The sequence below is a fragment of the Anopheles bellator genome, chromosome 2, assembly GCF_943735745.2.
Source record: "Anopheles bellator chromosome 2, idAnoBellAS_SP24_06.2, whole genome shotgun sequence".
NCBI lineage: Eukaryota > Metazoa > Arthropoda > Insecta > Diptera > Culicidae > Anopheles > Anopheles bellator.
The window spans coordinates 20475480-20495828 of record NC_071286.1 but is presented as its reverse complement, the minus strand read 5'-3'; the positions used below and the strand labels follow the sequence as shown (position 1 = coordinate 20495828).

The 20349-nt window shown below is 48.6% G+C and overlaps 2 protein-coding genes across 2 annotated transcripts in view; one reads left to right on the top strand and one right to left on the bottom strand.

The window, feature by feature from the left end:
• Nucleotides 1–10089, top strand: part of LOC131207164 (uncharacterized) — a 71429-nt gene extending 61340 nt beyond the window's left edge. The window contains exons 3-13 of the mRNA XM_058199774.1: nt 3245–3521; nt 3594–3898; nt 4010–4233; nt 4820–5104; nt 6270–7167; nt 7240–7812; nt 7879–8056; nt 8130–8312; nt 8383–8906; nt 8976–9284; nt 9382–10089. Coding sequence (XP_058055757.1) covers nt 3245–3521; nt 3594–3898; nt 4010–4233; nt 4820–5104; nt 6270–7167; nt 7240–7812; nt 7879–8056; nt 8130–8312; nt 8383–8906; nt 8976–9284; nt 9382–9904 — 4279 coding nt within the window. The 3' untranslated portion in view covers nt 9905–10089. The remainder of the gene's footprint in view (nt 1–3244; nt 3522–3593; nt 3899–4009; nt 4234–4819; nt 5105–6269; nt 7168–7239; nt 7813–7878; nt 8057–8129; nt 8313–8382; nt 8907–8975; nt 9285–9381) is intronic.
• Nucleotides 10090–16426: 6337 nt separating this feature from the next.
• On the bottom strand, nt 16427–18267 carry LOC131210151 (uncharacterized). Its single transcript, XM_058203356.1, has 5 exons — nt 18132–18267; nt 17790–17904; nt 17468–17648; nt 17190–17402; nt 16427–17124 (listed from the first exon to the last, which is right to left on the bottom strand). Exons 2-5 carry the CDS (start codon nt 17883–17885, stop codon nt 16832–16834), a joined length of 783 nt encoding a protein of 260 aa, XP_058059339.1. The 5' UTR covers nt 17886–17904; nt 18132–18267; the 3' UTR covers nt 16427–16831.
• Nucleotides 18268–20349: the final 2082 nt, after the last annotated feature.

Sequence of the window (20349 nt, the reverse complement as noted above, 5' to 3'; positions counted from 1 at the left end):
TTCGTTCGTTCCCAGCAAAGCGTTGGTCGGCTCGCTCCTTCGTCACTGTGCGGCGGGTTCCCCACCAATACCAGGAAGAGCGTCGAATTTTGTTTACGTTGGCAACCAAACAACGGACGAACGGATCGTGTTGGACAGGACGACGGTTTGTTTATGCCCCCAACCACCATCGCCCCGAAGCGCAGGAAAGGGTAACCTTCTTTTTTGTTTCCCAGAAGAAGTCCGAAAGGAGTGCGGTGAAGCGAAGGGCCCCCCCTTCCAAACGGTTGCGGTGTATTGGTGGCACGCTGCAAAATGACACTTGAAACGAGCGAATGTCACGTCAGCAGCCACTTTTTGGGGTCAGGATTATTCACTGCACAAAACCTCGTTTCGCCAATAAATCGGAACGGCCTTTCGGTTTCGGTGAGCCGCAAGCGAACCAAGCGCAATGCTTTCTGGAGCATACGACCACCGCCACCACTACTACTGCACGCGAGCATATTATGCATCTTCCTGGTGTTTCGTACTCACATTTCTAGAGCTAATTCCTTACCTCTTTCGCTCTCGAAGTGAACCGTTTTTTTTCGGGTCGTTTTCGGTGTGGTTCGATTGCAAATCGAAGTTCGAAATCTCGTTCCATTTGACTGTTTCTCTATCTCTCTCTCTCTCCTTCTTTCTCTGTCCCTTTTCACCCTGGTGAGAATGGAACTGTAAGCGGCTGAGCTTTGTGCATAAGAAATAAGTGGCCCCAAAAACGTAAAGGTGTCACGTTCGTACGTATCCCCCCCAATAACCAATTGGCTTTTTCTTCTTCTCTCGATTGGTTTTATTTGTTTGGATGTTTCACCTTTTGCGGTGACCGGCAAAAGCAGCGCACGGCCAAGATCAGAGCCCCCGGGGGCGGCGAGTTGTCAGCAGGTCCTGGTCCTGTTTTGTGATTGGCATGTAAGGGAAATCTCTATGTCTCGAAAGTACCTTTCTCTCGGTGATAATGGCCGGCCCGTGTGTTGGCCTGGAAACAATCAAGTTAATCGGTTCGGTTTTTAGTTTTGTTGCTTACGTTGCTTCGGTTTCACCTTTCGCGGGCCCCGCCTCGTTCTTGTGGCTCTCGGGCACTCCGGGCCCTGAAAACCAGTTCGCTTCCACTTGCTGTGTGTGTGACTCAATTTATAAACTACATTCCTTATTTGCATCGCGCTTTTCGGGCCTCTCTCGCGGGGGCAACTAGAATGCAAACGGTCAGCTCTGGTGACTGACCAACATGGAATTAGTATTTGTACGCAGGTTGCCCACCAATCGGGCGTCGCTTTAGTGACTCGTCCCCTTCGTCCTTTTCAGCGAGCTCCCGTCGAGCCCCTGGTAGCCGTCAATCCGTCAATTGTTTGTGCCTACCTGTCGAAGTGTGGTTTCTTTGGCAACTGGAAAACTCTACCCCAAGAGTCCCCAACGGCCGCGCAAGTGTGTGCGTTTTCCTATTTTATCCGCTTCATATTAAGCACACGGAATCCATCCTTCCTCATGGACTGGACACACACATTGTGTGTTTGTCCTTCAAAAATCCCCATCAACAGTGATGACATAACTGGAAAACTGGGCTCCTGGGCCTGGCCCGTCGTTGGGGGGAAATGTTACCGTTTCAAATTAAATAAAACAAGCCTCGTCGAAGCGCGGTCGGTGTTGACGGCGTGTTACTTGTTGGGTTGGCTTTGTGTTTTGTTTAACCAAAAACTTACCATTCCTGTCGATTCCGCAAGCAAGCGGATTACATGACTTCAGGCCTGTGCGACGGATGGCGTGTCCTCAGAACCATGCGGAACAAACTTATTGACGGAACTCGCAGAAAGAAAGGATAATTTTGTGTTCATTCTCAGGACCCGCTCCTGGGATATGGTGGGCAGAGCATCGTCGATGGTGGACGCCCTTTTCCATTCGTCCCCGCAAAAGAATCCCTGTCCGGTGATGGCGACCTATGGTAATGGTAATCGACTGAGCTGGTAGAGCGCGTTAATGTATCTTCCGACTTCCGCTACTGGAATGGATGGAACCTTTACTTTTAGAGAGCCTATGCATGAAACAAGAAAGGAGAGCAAATGCAATAAAAACGGGAACACTCCTCTCGGTGAACCGCCCATTCCGAAAAGCAATTGGGTCAACTGAGATTACTGGGAGAATTCGGGATGGAAAAGGATACCCTTTTTGCCTCACCTTTCTCTCACGGATCGCACCACTTGCTGGGATTGTAATGGGGTTGTTCGGGTGATAAAAATTAGTTTCTGCCCATTTGGCAATTGATTTTGATTCGTTTTTTTACCGACATTCGCGACCAAAGTTTATTCTGTTGGTGTTTTCATTGAAAAAGGGTGCTCAAAAATACCAAATGACCTTCAGATCAACGATGTCTGTTCCCCAAACGCCCCCGTGAAGGACACCTGGATGGATCGCACAGATCATGGACCCTTGGCGACGACGCGGGTCCTTCCTCCTGCTGGTTACTATTGTTACACTGCGACACAAACAACCTCCGCGTCAACAAAACAAGGCGGTGAAAGAGAGCATCGTCCCGGTTAGCGGCTGCTGGTCACGGATTGTGTGGCGCTGGGTGTTCGACGGGACGACGGGACCCAGTAGTTAGTCACCAGCAGCCGGAACGGGGAACGGGCTGCGCTCTGCACAATTATAGTTTGCACTCACAAACACAAACATGCAAAACGGCCACCTTCGGGGGCGCACGCTCCTTGTCTTAGGCCGGGTCAGACGCACGGGGCGAGTGTTCCGGTCGGAATTCGGTTGGGGTTTATTAAATCGATTTGGATTTACCCGTCCTAGAAATCCGTGTCCGCTGGAGCGGGCGCGTCCGTCCGGACCCGATGATCCGGTTGGAAACAACCGGAGCGCCGGACACACAGGTGGTGTGGTACATTTATGGTAGGGTTTTGTTTTTCTTCGGTCCGCGCGGATAGTTTCTATGGTGCTTTGGGCGGCGAGTTTAGTAAAAGAAACAAACCACCTCGGTCCCCGCGCTAGCTTTTCTCGCGACTCCGAAGGGCCGCTGGGTCCATCATTCGAAAATGGTGTCCCGTCGCAGGAGAACGTTCCGCTCGGTGTTGCGGTCCTGAAAGGTTAGGGACTTTTAGTAAGTTTCTAAGTCTATTAGATGAAACCTCCGATAACCTGGCTACTCTCTGTCTCCGGTATTGATTATTATTTAAAGCAAACGACCCTTTTCTAATTCTGATTTTGTTTTCGCTTCCACCCCGGACAGAATGTCCCCGGAAAGGACACTTTCACCTGACGAGGACGAAAGCAGCAGCGACGCCGGAAGTAGTGACCACTTGATCGAGGACGAAACGGCTCTGGGAGAGCAGCTCGGAGCAGGGTCAGCAGCAGGAGCCGGCAGTAGTAGTAATAGCAGCAGTAACAGCACCAACAACGGAGTCAGCGGCGGCGCTGAAACAATCATCGGTGGTCACGTCACGGTGGAAACATCCTCACCGATCGGCAGTCCGGCCCCGGAACTAGAGTTAGGGCCCGGCCCGGCCGTGTCACCCCGCCACCCCGGAAGCCCCATGACCGAGGGCACCTGCCGGGGGACCGTAGTAGCGCCACGACAGCAACCGCTTCCGACCGGCGGCAAACCGTACGGCTCCAGCATGGTGCTATCGACGATACCGTTGGACGCCGTGACCAGCAGCCAACTGATTCTGCAGCCCCACACGGGCAGCAACATTTTCCACCCGTCACCCCAACAGCTGCAGCAGCAGCAACCTCCGCAAACGCTCAACAACAACAACACGAGCTTTAAAAATCACAACAACAGCAGCAACGGCAGCGGCGGCGTCGGGGGCAAAAATATCCTCATCAACACCGGCGGCAACGGCCATCATCATCCGCAGCTCGTTCCGCATCCGCACACGACGTACACCATCAATCTCGCCAACAACACGGTGGTCAGTAGCAGCAGCAGCAGCAGCACCAGTGGCCATCAGCAGCAGCATAGTGCCACCACCACAACCGCCTCCGGCGCCAGTATGGCAACCATGTCCGGCGGCGCCATCCTATCCTCCAGCATAGTGCCATCTCCGGCCTCGCCGGGCACCAGTGGTGGCGGGCTGGTGGTGTTAGAAAGGAGAGCCGGCGGCCCAACAATGACGACGACCGGCGGCGCCCCACCGTCGAACGGCACCGCCATTCCACCGCCCGGCTCGAAGCTGGTCCTACTGCACACCGGCGGTGGCCGGGAGGATTATATAAGTAAGTAGCGCGACGTGAGTTGCATATGCGAAGGAGACCGAGCCGAAGGAGTTATCCTGCCTTCGGTTCGGTCTCCAGGACTCGATGCAACGGTTGATGGGGGATGTGGGCTGCGTTGTTGCGTGTGCCTAGTTGAGCGCGTTAGGGAGGACAGGTTAGTCCGGGGACAGGAGGGGGTCAGAATAACTGCTGGTTGAATAATGAAATGTGGCACGTAAATTGACCACCCCAGCGGCGGGCGACACTGGACGACGGCGAGCCTCTGTTAGCACTTTTATGTGTGTGCCCCAGTTACGGGGCAACAATGGCTTGCGGCACACAGTGGCTTATTGATTTGGTGTGTTCTACTCGTTGGCCCGACAGTCTTCTGTCAATGATTCATTGAGTCGTCTTTGGTTGGCTTGTTGTTGGAAGAAGGTGCGTGTTTCGAGTGGAAGGGCGCGAATGGGGTTCCAAAGACTGTACTAATTTCTTCCGCCTCCATCACTATCTGAAACTCCAGTCCAATGTTTACCTAGGACTCATGGACTTTGTCTTTCTCTCTTTCTCTTGCACCACCACCACCACCAACGAGCAGCAGCGACGGCGGATGCGATCGGTGGCGTCGGCAACATTGTGCTGCTGGCGACCGAGCAGATGGATATGGCGGAGCATGACATTATCAACAACAATGTCATCATCAGTGCGAGCGGTGTCGTCTCGAACGGTAGCAGCAGCACCACGCCGCGAACCACCATCGCCACGGTCAGTTCGCACCAACTGCATCCGACATCGGCTGGCGGCACCACCACAGGAGTCCCGGCGACGGCTGCACACGGCGACGAGGAACTCACATCACTGACCTGGCTGCAGGACGAGAATCTGCTTAAAGGTTAGCATTTTGTGTGCCCGGTGGTGGTGTTGCTGCCCAGACACTTCGCTTCGCCGCCGCGAAGAATGCTTCATCATTCCGCGACACGCCTGACGCGCCGCGCCGCGCATGATGGGCACAATGCGACAAAGACAATTTTAGTCGAAGCCTCGGAACTACTCGGGGAAGGGTCGTGTGCGAGAGTGCATCAAAAGTAGTGCCGAATGCCAACCGCCTCGCCCCGCCAACGTTGGTGGGGTTAGGGATGCGAAACCGTTCGGCGTCGTGCACCCATCCGTTACTGAGGGCGCGAAACGCGAACGCGGCAGTCAACCGGCCAACATTCCGGAATCTAGACCAGGCCAACAACTAGATCGAACTATGCGGCGTTTTGTTTTCGGGTAGCGAGATTCGAGAGCTCACTGGGCGGGCGGCTGCGAGAATGACAATGCATCGTTCGAAGATTATTTACGATCGAACCGAAGGCCCGCTTGCCCCGGCGGGGGGCTGCCACTATCCGACACGATGTTTGCTAATGTTAAAATTTTCACTAAGGCCGCGCTACTTGAGAGCAATCGAAACAACTTTCCGAAGCGCGTGTTATGATGGCAGCGATCGCGAATTTTTGCCATTCCGCTGGGGCGGCGAACAGGTCAATGACGTGTGGTGGACGCACGGAAATGCTTGCCACGGAGCGGACATGTTTCGCGAGAAATCCGCCCAAAAGGCGATGGGTGTGTGGCAGTAGTGCGCCGGCAGTGCGCAGCACTACTTGGTGTGGCCCCTTTTCGCGGGGGCATTGACTCGTGGAAAGCGGCGCACTTTTTGCGTCTTTATTTGGCACCAAACAAACGCGCGCCGGGGTGGTGATCGCAAAATAAAACGAAACCACCGGCGAGCGGGCCGGGCGTAATGCTCTCGCGCGTTGTTCGTCCAATTCTTTTGGGCAAACTTGTGTGATCGCGATCGCCGCGCGATGGTTCGGTTCTTGTGGCCGGCTATCTAGTGGCGACTCATCCGTGCTTTGGCTTGGGTGCGTTCGGGAGCAAAGATGGTCGTAGAAATATGGCTGTGCTTTTGAGGATATCGAACATCGTTCGTTACCGTTACCGTTACGAACCGCATGTGAATATTGTCTCTTTTTCGTGTATTATATTTCTTTCCATCTCCCTCGTGTAACCCGCAGGTATCAATCTCTCCAAAGTGCCAGTATCTTCCCCGGACAGCCCGAGACAGGTCGCCGGCGTTACAACCGGTACCGTTGGTGGTGGTGTCGCCAGTGGGCGTCTCTCCCCGACCAGCGATTTCATTGAAGACTCGTCGAGCGTCTCGGAGGATAACACGTCGTCGGCAAACTCGTCCTCCGATCACGGCAACAGCACCGGAACATACCACTCGGAAACGACCACCACTACTGCTGTGCTGGCAACGCCGGAGCAGCAGCAGCGCACCACCTCCCAGCACACATTTCAGCTTGGAGCGGCCGGGCATGCGAAAACTATTACGGGCATCAACGGTGAAACCATCATCGAGTATCCGGTGATCGCGGTGAACCATCACCATCCGGTTGGCGCCAGCAATGGCCACGCACCGCAGCAGCAGCAGGTCGTTATCGATGGCAGCAAAACGATGAAAATGACGCTGGTGACAGCGACATCGGGCATCGATGGTGCCACATCGACAACCGTGCCATTTGCCGTGTCTTCTTCCTCGATGGTGGCTGGTGGCAGTGGTGCCATCTCGTACGTGGTCAGCTCGCCGGCTAATTCCACCAGTAGTGCCGTCCCGATCGCTTCCTCCACGCCCGTCAGCAGTAGCGGCAACGGCAATGGCAGCAGTAAAAGTAATTCCAGCAGCACCAACGCTACGCCACATCAGCACTTCCACAAGAAGTATCTGCGCGAAGAGCTGGTCAAGCAACAGCAACAGGAGCAGCAGCAACAACAGCAACAGCAACAGGTTCATCAGCCGAAGCACAGCATGGGCGGATCGATAACGACGATCGCGAACGGTGGTGTTTCCGGTGGCGGCACTGCCAATGTCAACAGCGTTTTCCTGACGCCACTGAAACAGCAAATTAACAGGTACACCACCACCGGGAAAAAGGTTTGCTTGCAAACATGTTTGGCTAAAGGATTGTCTTGATTATATTTTAGTGCACTGAAATATGAAGACGGCATTGAGAGTGGCGAGGATCGATCGTACCATCATCTACCTCCGGCGGCGCCCATGAAAAATGGGAGCACCAGCTATGGCGGTAGCAGCAGCACCATGAGCTCACCGAATGTGAGCGGCGAAGAGTACGGCGGAACGACGGTCACGACCGTATACGGGGGGCTGAACCTGGTGAAGCAGTCGCCTGCGGCTTCACCTTCTCACAATGGCAGTGCCAGCAATGGCACGGTGGCGATCATGATGAACGGTGCTAGCAACCAGCACCACCAGATTCAGCATCTCCATCCCACTCAGCATCACCATCATCAGCAGCAGCATCATCTCCAGCATCATCTCCAGCATCAACCACAGCTACAGCACGCATCACCGTCCGTTGCCGTTCAGCCGTCCTCGTCGTCCTCTGTCCTGTCGATGCCATCGTCTCCGCAGGGCGGCGCTAGCACCAATTCCGCGGTCAGTCCCTCGAAGCTTCCGCCGCCGAAAGCGAAGCATCCGACCAACGTGCCATACGATCCGCTGGTCCACGTCAACAACAAGCCTCCGTTCAGCTTCAGGTACGTGGCGCGCTTAGCCCCCCAATCCAGTCTGTCTCTAACTGGCTTGTCATGTCTCGCTTTCAGTTCGCTCATCTTTATGGCCATCGAGAATTCGCAACAAAAGGCGCTACCGGTGAAGGAAATTTACGCGTGGATCGTGCAACACTTCCCGTACTTTAAGACGGCGCCGACCGGCTGGAAGAACAGCGTACGCCACAATCTTTCGCTCAACAAGTGTTTCCAAAAGGTGGAAAAGGCAGCGGTAAGTGTGTGTGACTGAGTTCTGCTTGACCATCTACTAATGTTTGTTTGTTTTGTACTCCTTTCTATTAAAGAATCTTGGCAAAGGTTCGCTGTGGATGGTGGAGCCACAGTTCAGACCAAATCTTATCCAGGCCCTGTCACGCTCTCCGTTCCACGCCGGGTCCGGTATCGATAAGGCCACGTACAAAAGCATGCAGCAGCAGCAGCGTTCGACCAACGCGAGCCCCACGGGCAACGGAGCGCAGTATTCGAAGGTGAGTTTCCGTTGGTGGGCATCCAGAAGATTGACGCCATTCATCTGACGATCGACGATGTCCTTCTCAGCAGGACAACTTTCCACAGCTCGCCAGCCGCTTAGCCCCGTCGGATGCACAAAATGGGCTTCTGCATGACGATCCGGATGATTTGAGCCGCTCGTCGACACCGATCGACTACGATGGCGGTGGTAGCGACCTGTCGGCCCCCGTTGGGTCACAGCACCACACGACCCACTACCCACAGCATCACCACACGCAGCCACCACCACAGCAGCAGTCCGTGCATCATGGACATGGCATCCCACAGCAACATTCAATGGTGCGCGGTGGACTGCTGGTTACGGAGTCGCCGAATGTGTCCGGTGACGGCTATCACCTTTCGTCTGACGGTACGATATCGGAAGGCGGCATCGTGCAGTGTGCGACGGGATTGGTGTACGTCAACGGTTCCGGCGGAACTTCCGGTTTGCCCAAGGAGATTGTCGGGCGCGAGTGGAGCGCAGACACGATAGAGGACGTCAACGCGGCCACGGCAATGCTTGCCCTCAAGCACGGACCTAAGATATTCATCGAAAGCTCGTTTCGCAATGGGTACGTCCGTAACAACGTTCGAAAGGGATGGCGTGGTTTTTATTAACTTATTATGGTTTTGGTTCGTAGCAATCCACCCGTGATAACGACCTCACCGAGTGAGGACCACACGTACTCTGCTGGTGGGGCCAGCGGTGCTACCGGTTTGCCGGAACAGTCGACGGCGGCCCCCTCAACCAACGGTTCACCGTTGTTGGTCGGTAACGGGAGCAGCTGTTGCTCGTCGTCCGACGAGCGGTACGAGCACAGCCGACCCCACCATCTGCGCCATCCGCCGCTACTGTCTCACCTTCCACAGCATCACGCGAGTCAACATCACAGTGATAACATTAGCAACGGCACCTCTTCCGATGCTGCCTACGAGAGCAGTGAGGAAAGGTAACAGCCACATCTCCGCATCAACGGCCAGGCTTTTGATATGAAAGGAATACTAATGATCTTTATTTTCTCTCGTTCCCGACCGATTGGAACGCAGCCATCCGCATCATGCGTCCGCCGCCGCAGACATGGAAGAACGGCGCCGCCAGGAGAGTGTGTACGCGCTGCTCAACCTAGCCCAGATGACCTACTCTTCGTCGCCCTCCTCGTCGATGTCGTCCTCCACGTCCACGCTCTCGTCGCCCGCCTCGTCCACTGGTTCGCTGAAGCGTTCCGCACCGAACGATTCGTACACCTCGGGAGCCGGGATCCACAATAGCTACCACCATCAACGGTCGCAGCTTGTTGCCTCACCGGATGACCGGATGCGAATAGCTAACGCTGCTTCACCGCTTCATCCCCATAATGGTCACGTCGTTGAGCTGACCGGCGCCGGAGGAGGACCATCAGTGACCACGTACTACGGTGGTGTCCAACATCTTCACGCTGTCAATGGCAGCAGTGCCAACAAGGTGACATCGGACGATCTCAGCCAGCGCTACACGTCACCGCCGCCGGCCAAGAAGTCCAAAGCCCGAACCGCACTGAAGAAACTGAAGAAGAAATCGTGGGCACGGTAATGTCGCCCAGTGCTGGTAAGCGTGAAGTGGTCCGGTAAACGTAAAACCCTCCACCGTCTTCTCTGGTGATGTAGAGAGAGCGAGGTAGAGAGATAGAGAGAACTATTTTGTGAAACCAAAAACAAAACCCTGCAAACAGTGCTGCTCCAAGGCAAATATCATAATGCAATATGACATGGACAACCTACACACACACACACACACACATACACACATACACACATACGAATCATCTACCTTCACGGGGAATACTTGTGACCCCTTCGCTGCACCCGCGGAGCGCAAGAGGCAGCAGCAACACACGGTGTACCTTCGTTAAATTTAGGAAAAAAGAAAACTGGAAAATTGTTACAATGCTGCTCATAGGGCTATTACACTACTACTATTACTACTAGCGATACTATTACTACTATTACTACTGTTTAACTGCGTACATTTTAAGCAAATCACAACCTCCAAGTTTAGAGCAACCAAAACGAATCGTCGACCATTTCGCGTGTGAATGCAACAGAAACACAAAAACCTATTGCCTTATGAAGCCGCAGGGGACGAGAACTAGTGGAAGACGTGAGTGACGAAGATGGGTTGATGATTTTAAGAGCATAATTTCGAGCGGAACAAGTGATAAATGCCAACGGTGACCAAGAGCGCCCGTGTACCCCTGGCAGCCTGCCTCCCAGTGCCGCAGGCAACACAACACTGAAACATTCATCATCATACCACAATAGAGTGGACATAGGCAATGCCTCCGCCTGATAGGCGGCCAGAGCGTGGCGCTTTTTCTACGGCGACAATCCCAAAGGATACTTTTGGCCCCTCCCGATCCCAACGCGCGGGGGCACTTTTGTTGGTCCATGCTGAGGGAATTTCAATGTTAGTTGCTAGATATTAATGTGTTTTTGCCGTTTTTAGTTTACGTTCTCGATATCCCAGGTAGCTCTTAGGTAGTAACAAAGCAAAGAGAAACAGAGAGAACAAGAAGATGAGAGAGAAAGAATGAGAGAAGAAAGAGCAATCAAATCTTTCGCTCCACCAGCGAGTGGTGATAGATAAGAGATTGTTTCCCTTGACGGTGCATCATTTGCAAACGTTGCTCTTTTACGTTTTTGTTTCTATTTGTTGTACTTCATTTGGTCCAAGGTAGACTCGTATTGTTGATGCTGAATACAGTTTCACATGTAGGTAAAATATATGCGCACTTCTATGTTACAAGCAGAGCTTGTTCACCTACGATCGGCTTCGGCAATCAGTCTTAGTACCCCACTTCACACCAACCTTATCGGGGCAGGTCTTGTCGATTACCAGTTAGCAGGAGTGGTTGGTGCTATTGTTTCTCCTTCTGCGTATGGGATGTAGCCTCTTCGCGTGCGTAGGCTTCCCTGACACGGCACAAAACAATAGAAAATTTTCCAGTTTACATATTCGACGACGTGCAACTAGTAGCACGTCAAAAGGTTAATATTATTAGATATTGTTTCTTGGGTGTAAGTTGCTTTAGCTTAAATATTGCGCTAACACTAGTTTCGTAGGGACACGGAAAACCTAGTTTTTCCGACCTTGACCGCTTCAACACAAAAGCAACGCTGCAAACCAATCAGAAGAGAAGAGTGAAGTTATATACGCGTTACTGTAGGATAATGTAATGTAGAGACAAAGAGGTACAGGACACAAAGAGGAAAGCGGAAAACTCTAATCGTAGTCAAAATGTCGCCAAAATTGCATTTTTTGTTTTACAATTACACACAGTTGCTTTGTTTCGTTTTAGTTTTGTTTTCGTTTGATTTATCGTGTAGATAAGAGAGACGGAGAGACAGAGAGACAAAGAGAGAGAGAGATAGTGCCGAATGTGGTCAGGAGTGGGTAATGGAAAAATATAAAAAATGAATTTATAAAATTAGCGCACTATAGAATATGCTTTAGAAAGAGACTCGACGGCGAAGGAGGTGGTGTTTTCGCGAAGAAAACCAAGATCAAACTGAAAACAATGAACTTATCTACTCGCGCCTTCTACAATTTATTCATGTTTCTTACTATTGTTTCTAGTACCATTGTGTAACTTGCTGCAAGCAAAAAGCCAACTGTTGAAAATAGCCTCTAAGAAAGATCACGCGGCAGATCACGTGCGAAAAGGTAGTGGGATAAATTCCGAAGGAAAACAGTACTTGATCATTAGCGATGGACCGGATTTTACCTGACGGCATGGGCATGCGTCGCTAACGGTATGTTACAATCTTAAAAAATCGAAAAAACACTTTATGTAAGAACAAATAACATTTTCAACAAACAAACGAAACAAAGAAAAACATTCTCCGAATAGTTTCTATACGCGGTAGCAACAAGGTGGGATTCTATTCAACGTGCTGTACGTTAACAATAATGCTGAAACCGCCATCTCCTTGTTCCTGTAATTGCAGTGTAGCAGCAACCACAAGGCGCTATGTGAGTAGAGAAGTGACTCATGTATGTTGCGAATAGTGCGTTTATGATGCCATTGACACACACAACACGTTTAGGTAACCGATTGACCTTTAAGTTCGTTTGATTCCCACGGGCGCCGCTGGTAGAGAGTGTGTAGCAAACCAAACCTGCACTCGAAAGTTATCGTTGTGGGCGTGTTACTAAATTGTTACTAAAGGATTTCAGTACGGTTACGTTTACGCGTAAAAGAAAAACGCAAAGAAATCTGCTACGCGCTTTAGATATTTCGTGTTTAAGTTTGCTAACTGTTCTTCTAGTGGTAATTTGTCACATTTAGGTGGTATGCCAACGGATGGAAAAAAGGAAGAAAACGAATGTTTCTCCATCTTATCGGTATAGTCGCGAGGATCGTCGTGGCCAGCTTGCGAACCGTGTGGCGAAATTAAAGCAATCATAAGAACCACCATCACGCTCGACGGAGCAGCAGTGCCCAAGCGTCCCGGTCACAGCATTGGGGACCGCGTGCGTTAAAAAAACATGAAAAATAATCTTACACAGTGAAACACTGAAAAGTAAAAAAAGTATGCAACCTAGCCTTGTAGAAGTGGAACTTAAAACTGTTTACGTAAACTCTTACCTTTACACTCTAGCCTTTATTCACCAGCTGACAACCCGTTGATAGTATGTTTTTAACCATTGTTTCTCGGCTTTGTTCGTTCGCTGAGAGGATTGTGAGCAGCGAGACAAAATTAAATCAAAACCATATGAGTAAGATGTGTTTGTTCAGGATAGTGCCTCTATCCAAATTGGCAACCGATTAGCAAGAGACGAAAACATATTCTAGGCTCGTTAATCTTTTCGTTCTATTATTCTACTTTAACTTTTGTTTGCGGTGTTTATGAATAAGCTACTAGTGGTTAGCGGGTGGTGACACAAGTTTGTAAGCTCTATCCTATTATCTTAGGTTCGTTGTCGATAAGGCAAACAGTAAAATGTAATGTGAAAATTCTAACGATATTTAATAGCAAAAATTCATTTCTGCAATATGAACATGTTTTGTGTTGTTTTTATTTTCCCTTTCTCTCTTTATTACTACTTTACACAAGAGTTTTTTCGGTTCCCTTTTCTTTTCGTTTTGTTCTAGATCTTGCATCGTTTACCCAAACAATCCCTTTTAAGCCTCATGTAAGTAGCCTGTTGGAAGGTTTGCGAAGACGCTTCAGATTCGACCAAAATGTAAAGTTAAGTAATACTCTTAATAATATCATATGTGTTGCCGCGCAGAAGATTTCCCCGAAATCACCAGTACGACGAACACCAGGAGACGATTTACGGCCGATATTCAGTCACATTCGGTTGCCCGATCACCCGACAAAAGGCCTACATATGAACGTATATTTTACGCGCTGAACAATCATACCATGTTGAAACAAAATGTGTGACACTCTTCATTCTAAGCATAAATCACAAAATTAGTTCGAGCACCGTATGACGAATGGCCCGAATGCTTAGAAACATAATGTGGGAGCAGTTAAAGCAGGTGCAGTTGGGCGATCTTTTGAATGTTAAATTCTGTGTTTATTCAGACCATTGCTTTTGTGTTCTCATTCGACCACAGCTCCCACGTTTCACGTATAGATTGGTAATATAGCCTTATATAGGAGTAGATGTTTTGATTATATAGAGCAGAGAGCGGATTGCACATGAATCCTTTTGAATGGGCAATGTAAAATTAATGGCAACAATGAAGCATTACCATGGTAAATGTGTGCCAAACCTGAGAAAACAAATTATCGATGTATGGCGAAAGCGGGACAACAGTGTCATGGAAGCGGAAATGATCATTGAAGCACATTAAAATGGAAACCTACATGCGTGTGTAGCTTGGAGTGTCCTTCGTGCGTATGCTTAATCGTATAGTGTTTGCACTCACTACTACTACCACTACGATGCGATCGCAATAGCAGCACACACGATCACCAGTCTCTTCATGATAAGTGTCATCTCCTGCTTGAGGGACTAGCACAGCACGAAAGCTATCCGACAGAACGATAGTCATACCAGTAGTTTAGATAGTAGCCCATAGTCACAATGAATTAATAGTTAACGATCGCCTTCTCTATCGTTTTGGAATAAGCTGTTTAAAGTTTGAAGATCTACCTGTTTTTTGGTTTTCTTTCCCACTCTGTTGGCTGTTTAGCAACGCAGCATTAGCAGTACTATTTGAATAGACACCGGCTACTTAAAGCTAGTAGCGAGTAGAAGGGTAGAAGATATTACGGAAAAAACAATTAAATACTACCGTGTAGAAGGTTCCGCTGTGGAAGTAAGAAAGTGCACGAGGGTAACGAAGATGTGAGACAAAATCATCTACTAATAGTCTTCCAGATGTATATTTACACCTTTTAAGCGGCAGAGGGCTCGGGTGCGGATTGGATCACGCCAATCACGAATCTCTTCAATTAGATCACTATGTTTCATTCTTTATTGTTTACGTTCCTCATGAATGTAATGTTACCTAACGTGATGTTTAAGGATCTACCATGTAAAACATACAACTTCATCATGAAAACCAAATGCCTTCAGTTTGTTGAACCAATCCACTCAATCGTATCTAGTCCGGTTCTCTAAGATTGCATTCGAGAAAAAGGCATTCAACGAATCATTTCTTTCCGCAACAACTTGTTCATATCGTTTTAGCAAGCTTGATGGATCCGATCTATTCGGATGTTAAAATTACCTAAGCCTGGCAATTATTTAGTACGTAGCAACCGATCAAGGCGACACTCAAACAAATCACCCGCACATATTGTACTTATAATATACATTGTTACAAAACTATCGTTTAACAAACGTAATAGACTGCACTCGGAAGTAAACTTACACTCATACAGTTAGCAATTATATGAAACGAACGGTAAGAAACAATGGTATGCGGTGGCATAGCAAAAAGAAGTAAAATGAAAGATTCGCGGAGGTGCTTTTAATTAAACCATAAATGGCTGACGAAAAAAAACAACATTAAAACAAAAACGCTGCAAGTGACTACATTCTAGATGTAAAAGTAAACGAAAGGTAAATAACTTAATGATCCTAGAAACAACAACTACTGCAAAAGCAATAATCATTTTCAATCCCTTACACTTTACACTGTGGCTGAATGAAATGGATACGGAGGAAAATGAAACCAAAAACAAACGAGGGAGCAAAACCTGAAGAATCTGCTAAGGGCGGACATACTGGCACATTGGACGATAGGACGTAAACTGTAACGCAAAATCGATGGAACTAACAAAACTATCTGCCTGCTCTAAAACTTCACTTAAACACCACGGTTTTTACACAACAAACAAGCATATACAAAAAATGCAAAGCAAAAAATCTGTTTATACAAACATATAAAAATGATAAATATATATCACTAGTCGCGTGTGGCCCTTCTCGCGCGCGGGCTAAAGAAAGGAAGCCGGACACGCGTACGCTTTCAGACAACTCGGTGTACTCGATACCTGCGTGAAGGGAGAAACCAGCATAAGTAAATACAAAAGCAAAGATTACACAATTAGAAAACACATCGTTCACGAGTACAACGCGCCCCCATGCACTCCGAGCCGCAGGAGCTACGGGTTGTTGCAGAACAGAATCTGACCAATGTCATGGGGTGGGTCTAAATAAAGAAACAAACAAATTCCACAAGATAAAGAACATACCAGTAAAGTAAAAAGGAAAAATTAATCTAACCACTTGATGACACCCCTTAAGACACACGATTTGCTAACGATAAAAAGTAGAGCACACGCATGCATAAATGAAGGGCAAAAGAGAAAAAAACGAAACATGTTAAGGAGAAGCAATCAATTTAGAGTACTGTTGAACCTGGTAAGAAAAAATGAACCAAAAAGTAGAACAGATTACACGAAAGCGAATGGAGGAATGTTGAAAAATAATAAACTCATCAAAAGCAACAAAAACATTTCTGTGGTTATGCGTTTATCTCCATTCGATTTAAGTTATCGATCCTATAATACACTTTTTTTCTTTTCTTTCAGGCCAACAACATTTTAGTTACGAAACACGTTGGATTCTCTGTTTCCACCTGGACCCATTTGATGGTTACGTTATTTATTTGATGCTATGCTTTCAGTGAACAATGTCACTCTCTTCTGCACGTACAGTGAGATCTGAAATACATCCCGCCTCTGTCCAGCGGATGTGAATTTAGCCTGCGCATTGCTGTGGATAGAAAGCCAATTTAATTGGCCAGAGCCAAGTAGGACTAAGTCTACGCAAGCGTATACGCAAAACGGGAGTGAAGTGGGAACCCTCTGCTAGGGTTTATATCTATAGGGCCCAGCCCATCATCTACACTAATTGCCCTTACCCAAAATCCCACGGGTTCGTTTCAAACCCAAAATACTTGTTAAATTTTTGCCAAATTTTCCAATTATTGCCAATGCACCGAGCCGTCCCCACTAGGTGGCGATCCGCTTGGGATTTCCGGAAAGAAATCTATACCAAGTAGTTGGCCTCGTTGGCATCGAAAAGGATGTGCTTCAACCCTCCGTCGCTCAGGTGCATATTTTCCCGACGATAGTGATACGGCGGAATGGCCACAGCGTTGGCCGTCTTGCTGCAAACGGCTCCATCGTGGGCGGCTGCCAGTGGTACGTTGGCCACAGGGCACGGGATGGCGACGATCGCGACTTCGCGCAACTTGGTCATGTGTACGAGATTCTTGTAGAACATCCGAATGATCAGCCAAACGACGATGTTGAACGCGGTCGACACGGCACAGAATGCCCCTGTTGGTAAGAGATAATTATTATACTCCCTTCGCTTCGAGCTCACAACCCTCCGTTTTGCGTACAGTATTGCCATTTGGCGACGAAGCAGAAGGCCGATTTGTTGTAGGCCACCGCCAGCATGATGGAGGCCGACACGAGCGTACCGAAGAAATCCACCACCATCCAGGGGATGAAAAATTCGTGCCGATTGCGCAGGGTTCCGATCAGCAATCCCAGACAGCTCAGCACGTAGATGGTGGCCATGGTGGTCGCGATGTACAGCATGCACAGCGTTACTGGCCAGGGGGAACGAGCATAGATTTTGATAATGCCTCACACAAAGAAAAGCGTGAAAATTTACCGGAAGCCAGCTTTTCGGCGGACTTGAAGCGCCACTCGTTGATCGATTCTTCCTGCTCGCTGGTGGTCCAGATGTACTCGCTGTCCTTCTGGTCGGCGATACTCATTTGCAGGATGGTGCTCATCTCCTCGGCGTGCGCCAGACCGAGCAGCGTCACAAACAGCAGAACGTGTGCGACAAGCTGAATCACGAACCAATTATGAGACATGAGGGGAAGAAAGCAGCAGTTACGAAACACGCCCCTTCATCGGCACCGGAAGCGCGTCGAGCGGCGAATCTTTGAGGGTCAAGGGCATGCCCCGTTACGGTTGGTTCCACTTACCACCTTGTAGATTGCGATAAGGATGGCCGATACCCGAAGATACTTCGGTGAGACCGGCGTGGTCACAATCTCCCGGATTCGGTTAACGTAATACATTTTGTCGCAAAACCGATCTCTGTAAGACAAGAACACAAAACTCAATACCCTAAGCACGGTGACTTCTCTTCTAAGCAAGTCCTTCAGTTCTTTGTCTGGCTAGGACGAGTTTTTTCTTCTCTGTCTGCGTCACCTGCAGGATCACTGCAAATGGCGCAAGGGTTTCTTAGTTAGCCTGGCCTATTCTCTGCAATGTCTTGGATTATGTTTTTCATGCCCCCGCTTTCAACACGCGATTGTACGTACACGTTTCGCAGCGAATGGTATCTGAGTTTTCCTTCACAATTGATTTTTCACACAACGGGAAAGTGGACAGAGGGCATGCTGCAACCTTACATCGTGTCTGCTAGGTGAGCGACTGGCAAAAATCGAAACTTTTCCCTCCTTTCGCGAATCCTTTCACTTGCTGGCGGAACCACGGCGGCCCGGTGAGAGGTCCTTGTTTTTAAAATATCGGACATGCGCACGTCCAATGTCGCATGTCCAGCGTGTGTAAACAACAGACAGGCACGGTAGGGCACGGTTTCGATCTCGAGACTAACAGTGCACCGTTAGCTGCAAATGAATCGATTTTGATTTCATCAATTGAAACGAATTGTTCTTAGGGTAACTTCTTTTTTCTTTCGTCGTTGAGCTATTAGTTCGTTTGGTGGATCGGTGCTCATGTTTTATTGTTAGTATTTAAACACTCATTTGTTCAACCGAAACGTGTTCTAAAAATCTCACAGTAGTTTGTTTATCAATTTAAAGTAAAAGAAGCATTTCCAGTTTTCCCGCCAGTCGTTTGAATTTTATAGCAAACGGGGTGCCTAACGGTTTGGTAATCGTTTGGCACTCCCTGTTTGAGCGGTTTGTTTTGATACGTTTCTGCCCGCATTTGACAGCTGATTCTCCTAAACTTTCGACTTCCTATAAAACCACAGCAAACTATGGGGAAAAGGAGAACGAGCAAACCTTCAAACTCATTCAGTTATATTTTCCTAAAATAAATAAGTTAGCTAGGAGCGTTAGTTAACTATTTTTAGTCCTTCACGTTGCTTAAATTCCGAGAATTCATCTGTCAAAGTCGAAATATGATGCAAATTGCCCTTTTTAAAACCAATTTTTGTCAGCTACTTTAACGCAATCGTTGGCAGAGTTCTGCACAAGAATGTACGTATATTATAATCATCATTAGATCCTTCTTTGCTATGAAAAATTAAAATACCTTATACTAAAACGTGTGTATTGAACATAAAATGATGAATTTAATCAAAACACATGTAAAGAGAACAAAAACGTTGGAATGAATCGGTAGATACTTCTTAACGGAATATGTCCATTTATTGTCTACACATTTTCCCATAGTTTTCCGCTGTCATAATAACAGAGAGAGCGCAGAGAAACGAGAGAGAAATCTAACTTCGGGATTTTTCGTTGGTTGAATCGGGTCGTGATCGGCACTTGGTCAGGTTTCGGGTCAGGTTCGAAGTTTCAAAGGTAGGTTCAAAAATCGGTTACATTCTCAAAACAGCCAATTTTTTTTCAAATTTCAAACTTTGCCGAATTCGGACGCACGCGAGTGAGACCCGTCGAATTTTACGTGTTTTCGGTTAAGGTATCGGACGTGTTTTCCGGTTCCTGTTGCTAATATTTTCCACGACGTAAAGTACAGTCAAAGGTATGATTGATTTCGGCTCGTAGTTCAGTGGAAGTGCAACTATCCTTTCGAGGCTGACTTCGGTGGTGTATTCGTAAATTTAACTCTTCCAAATTTCCAACGCCACGCGAGGTAATACTGTTCCCAGTGGTGTTGTGTTCAACAGTGTTAAATACGGTTCGTTGGCTGCGCCGCGGTTTGTCATTCATCCGAAAGCGAAACTGCTGATCCTCGTAGTTCGGAACCTAGCAACGGTGGCACCGCTGCAAAGGCGGGCAAAAAAAAAACTGCCGATTCAAGGAATTTATCCTCCCGAAAACTTGCTGCCGGTGCGTGAGCCTCGGGCGGTAGGCGGTTGTGAAAGTGGCATGGTGACGATGGTCGGGATGGTGGCTTTTGAAAACTTGGTTCCGCAGAATGCCCTCGTGGCCGTTACGTTTTAGGCATAGATCTGTGACAAAGAATTGTTGTTTTTGCTGTGGCCGATAACAACCTTGGCGCAACTTCTCCGTTGATTAAACGATGCTCTGCCCAATCTGGAGTACGAGTGTAACCAGTGCGTTACCAAGGCAACGTGAGAAACAGTGTGAGAGAGTGATCGCTTTTGTTTTGCTCCTGTCTGTTGTGTATGTGTTAGTGTGTGGCAAACAAAAGAAATGTTGATCGTCGAAACGTGATCGTGTTCGGAAACAGTCGCTTTTGTTGTCGCAAAACGCCTTAACTTAAAAAGTGATCCTGGCGATCATTTTCGGCACTGGCTGCTGTGTGCGTAACGTTCGCCTGTGTGCGTGCGAGAACGGCCGGTTGACGATAAGTTTTGCATTT

Coding starts and splice junctions, on each gene's coding strand:
- LOC131210151 (XM_058203356.1), bottom strand. CDS start 17,885: ATGTATTACGTTAACCGAATCCGGGAGATTGTGACCACGCCGGTCTCA. Junction 17,649..17,789: donor TTATCGCAATCTACAAGGTG/GTAAGTGGAACC, acceptor TTCGTGATTCAG/CTTGTCGCACACGTTCTGCT. Junction 17,125..17,189: donor CGTCGCCAAATGGCAATACT/GTACGCAAAACG, acceptor TCTTACCAACAG/GGGCATTCTGTGCCGTGTCG.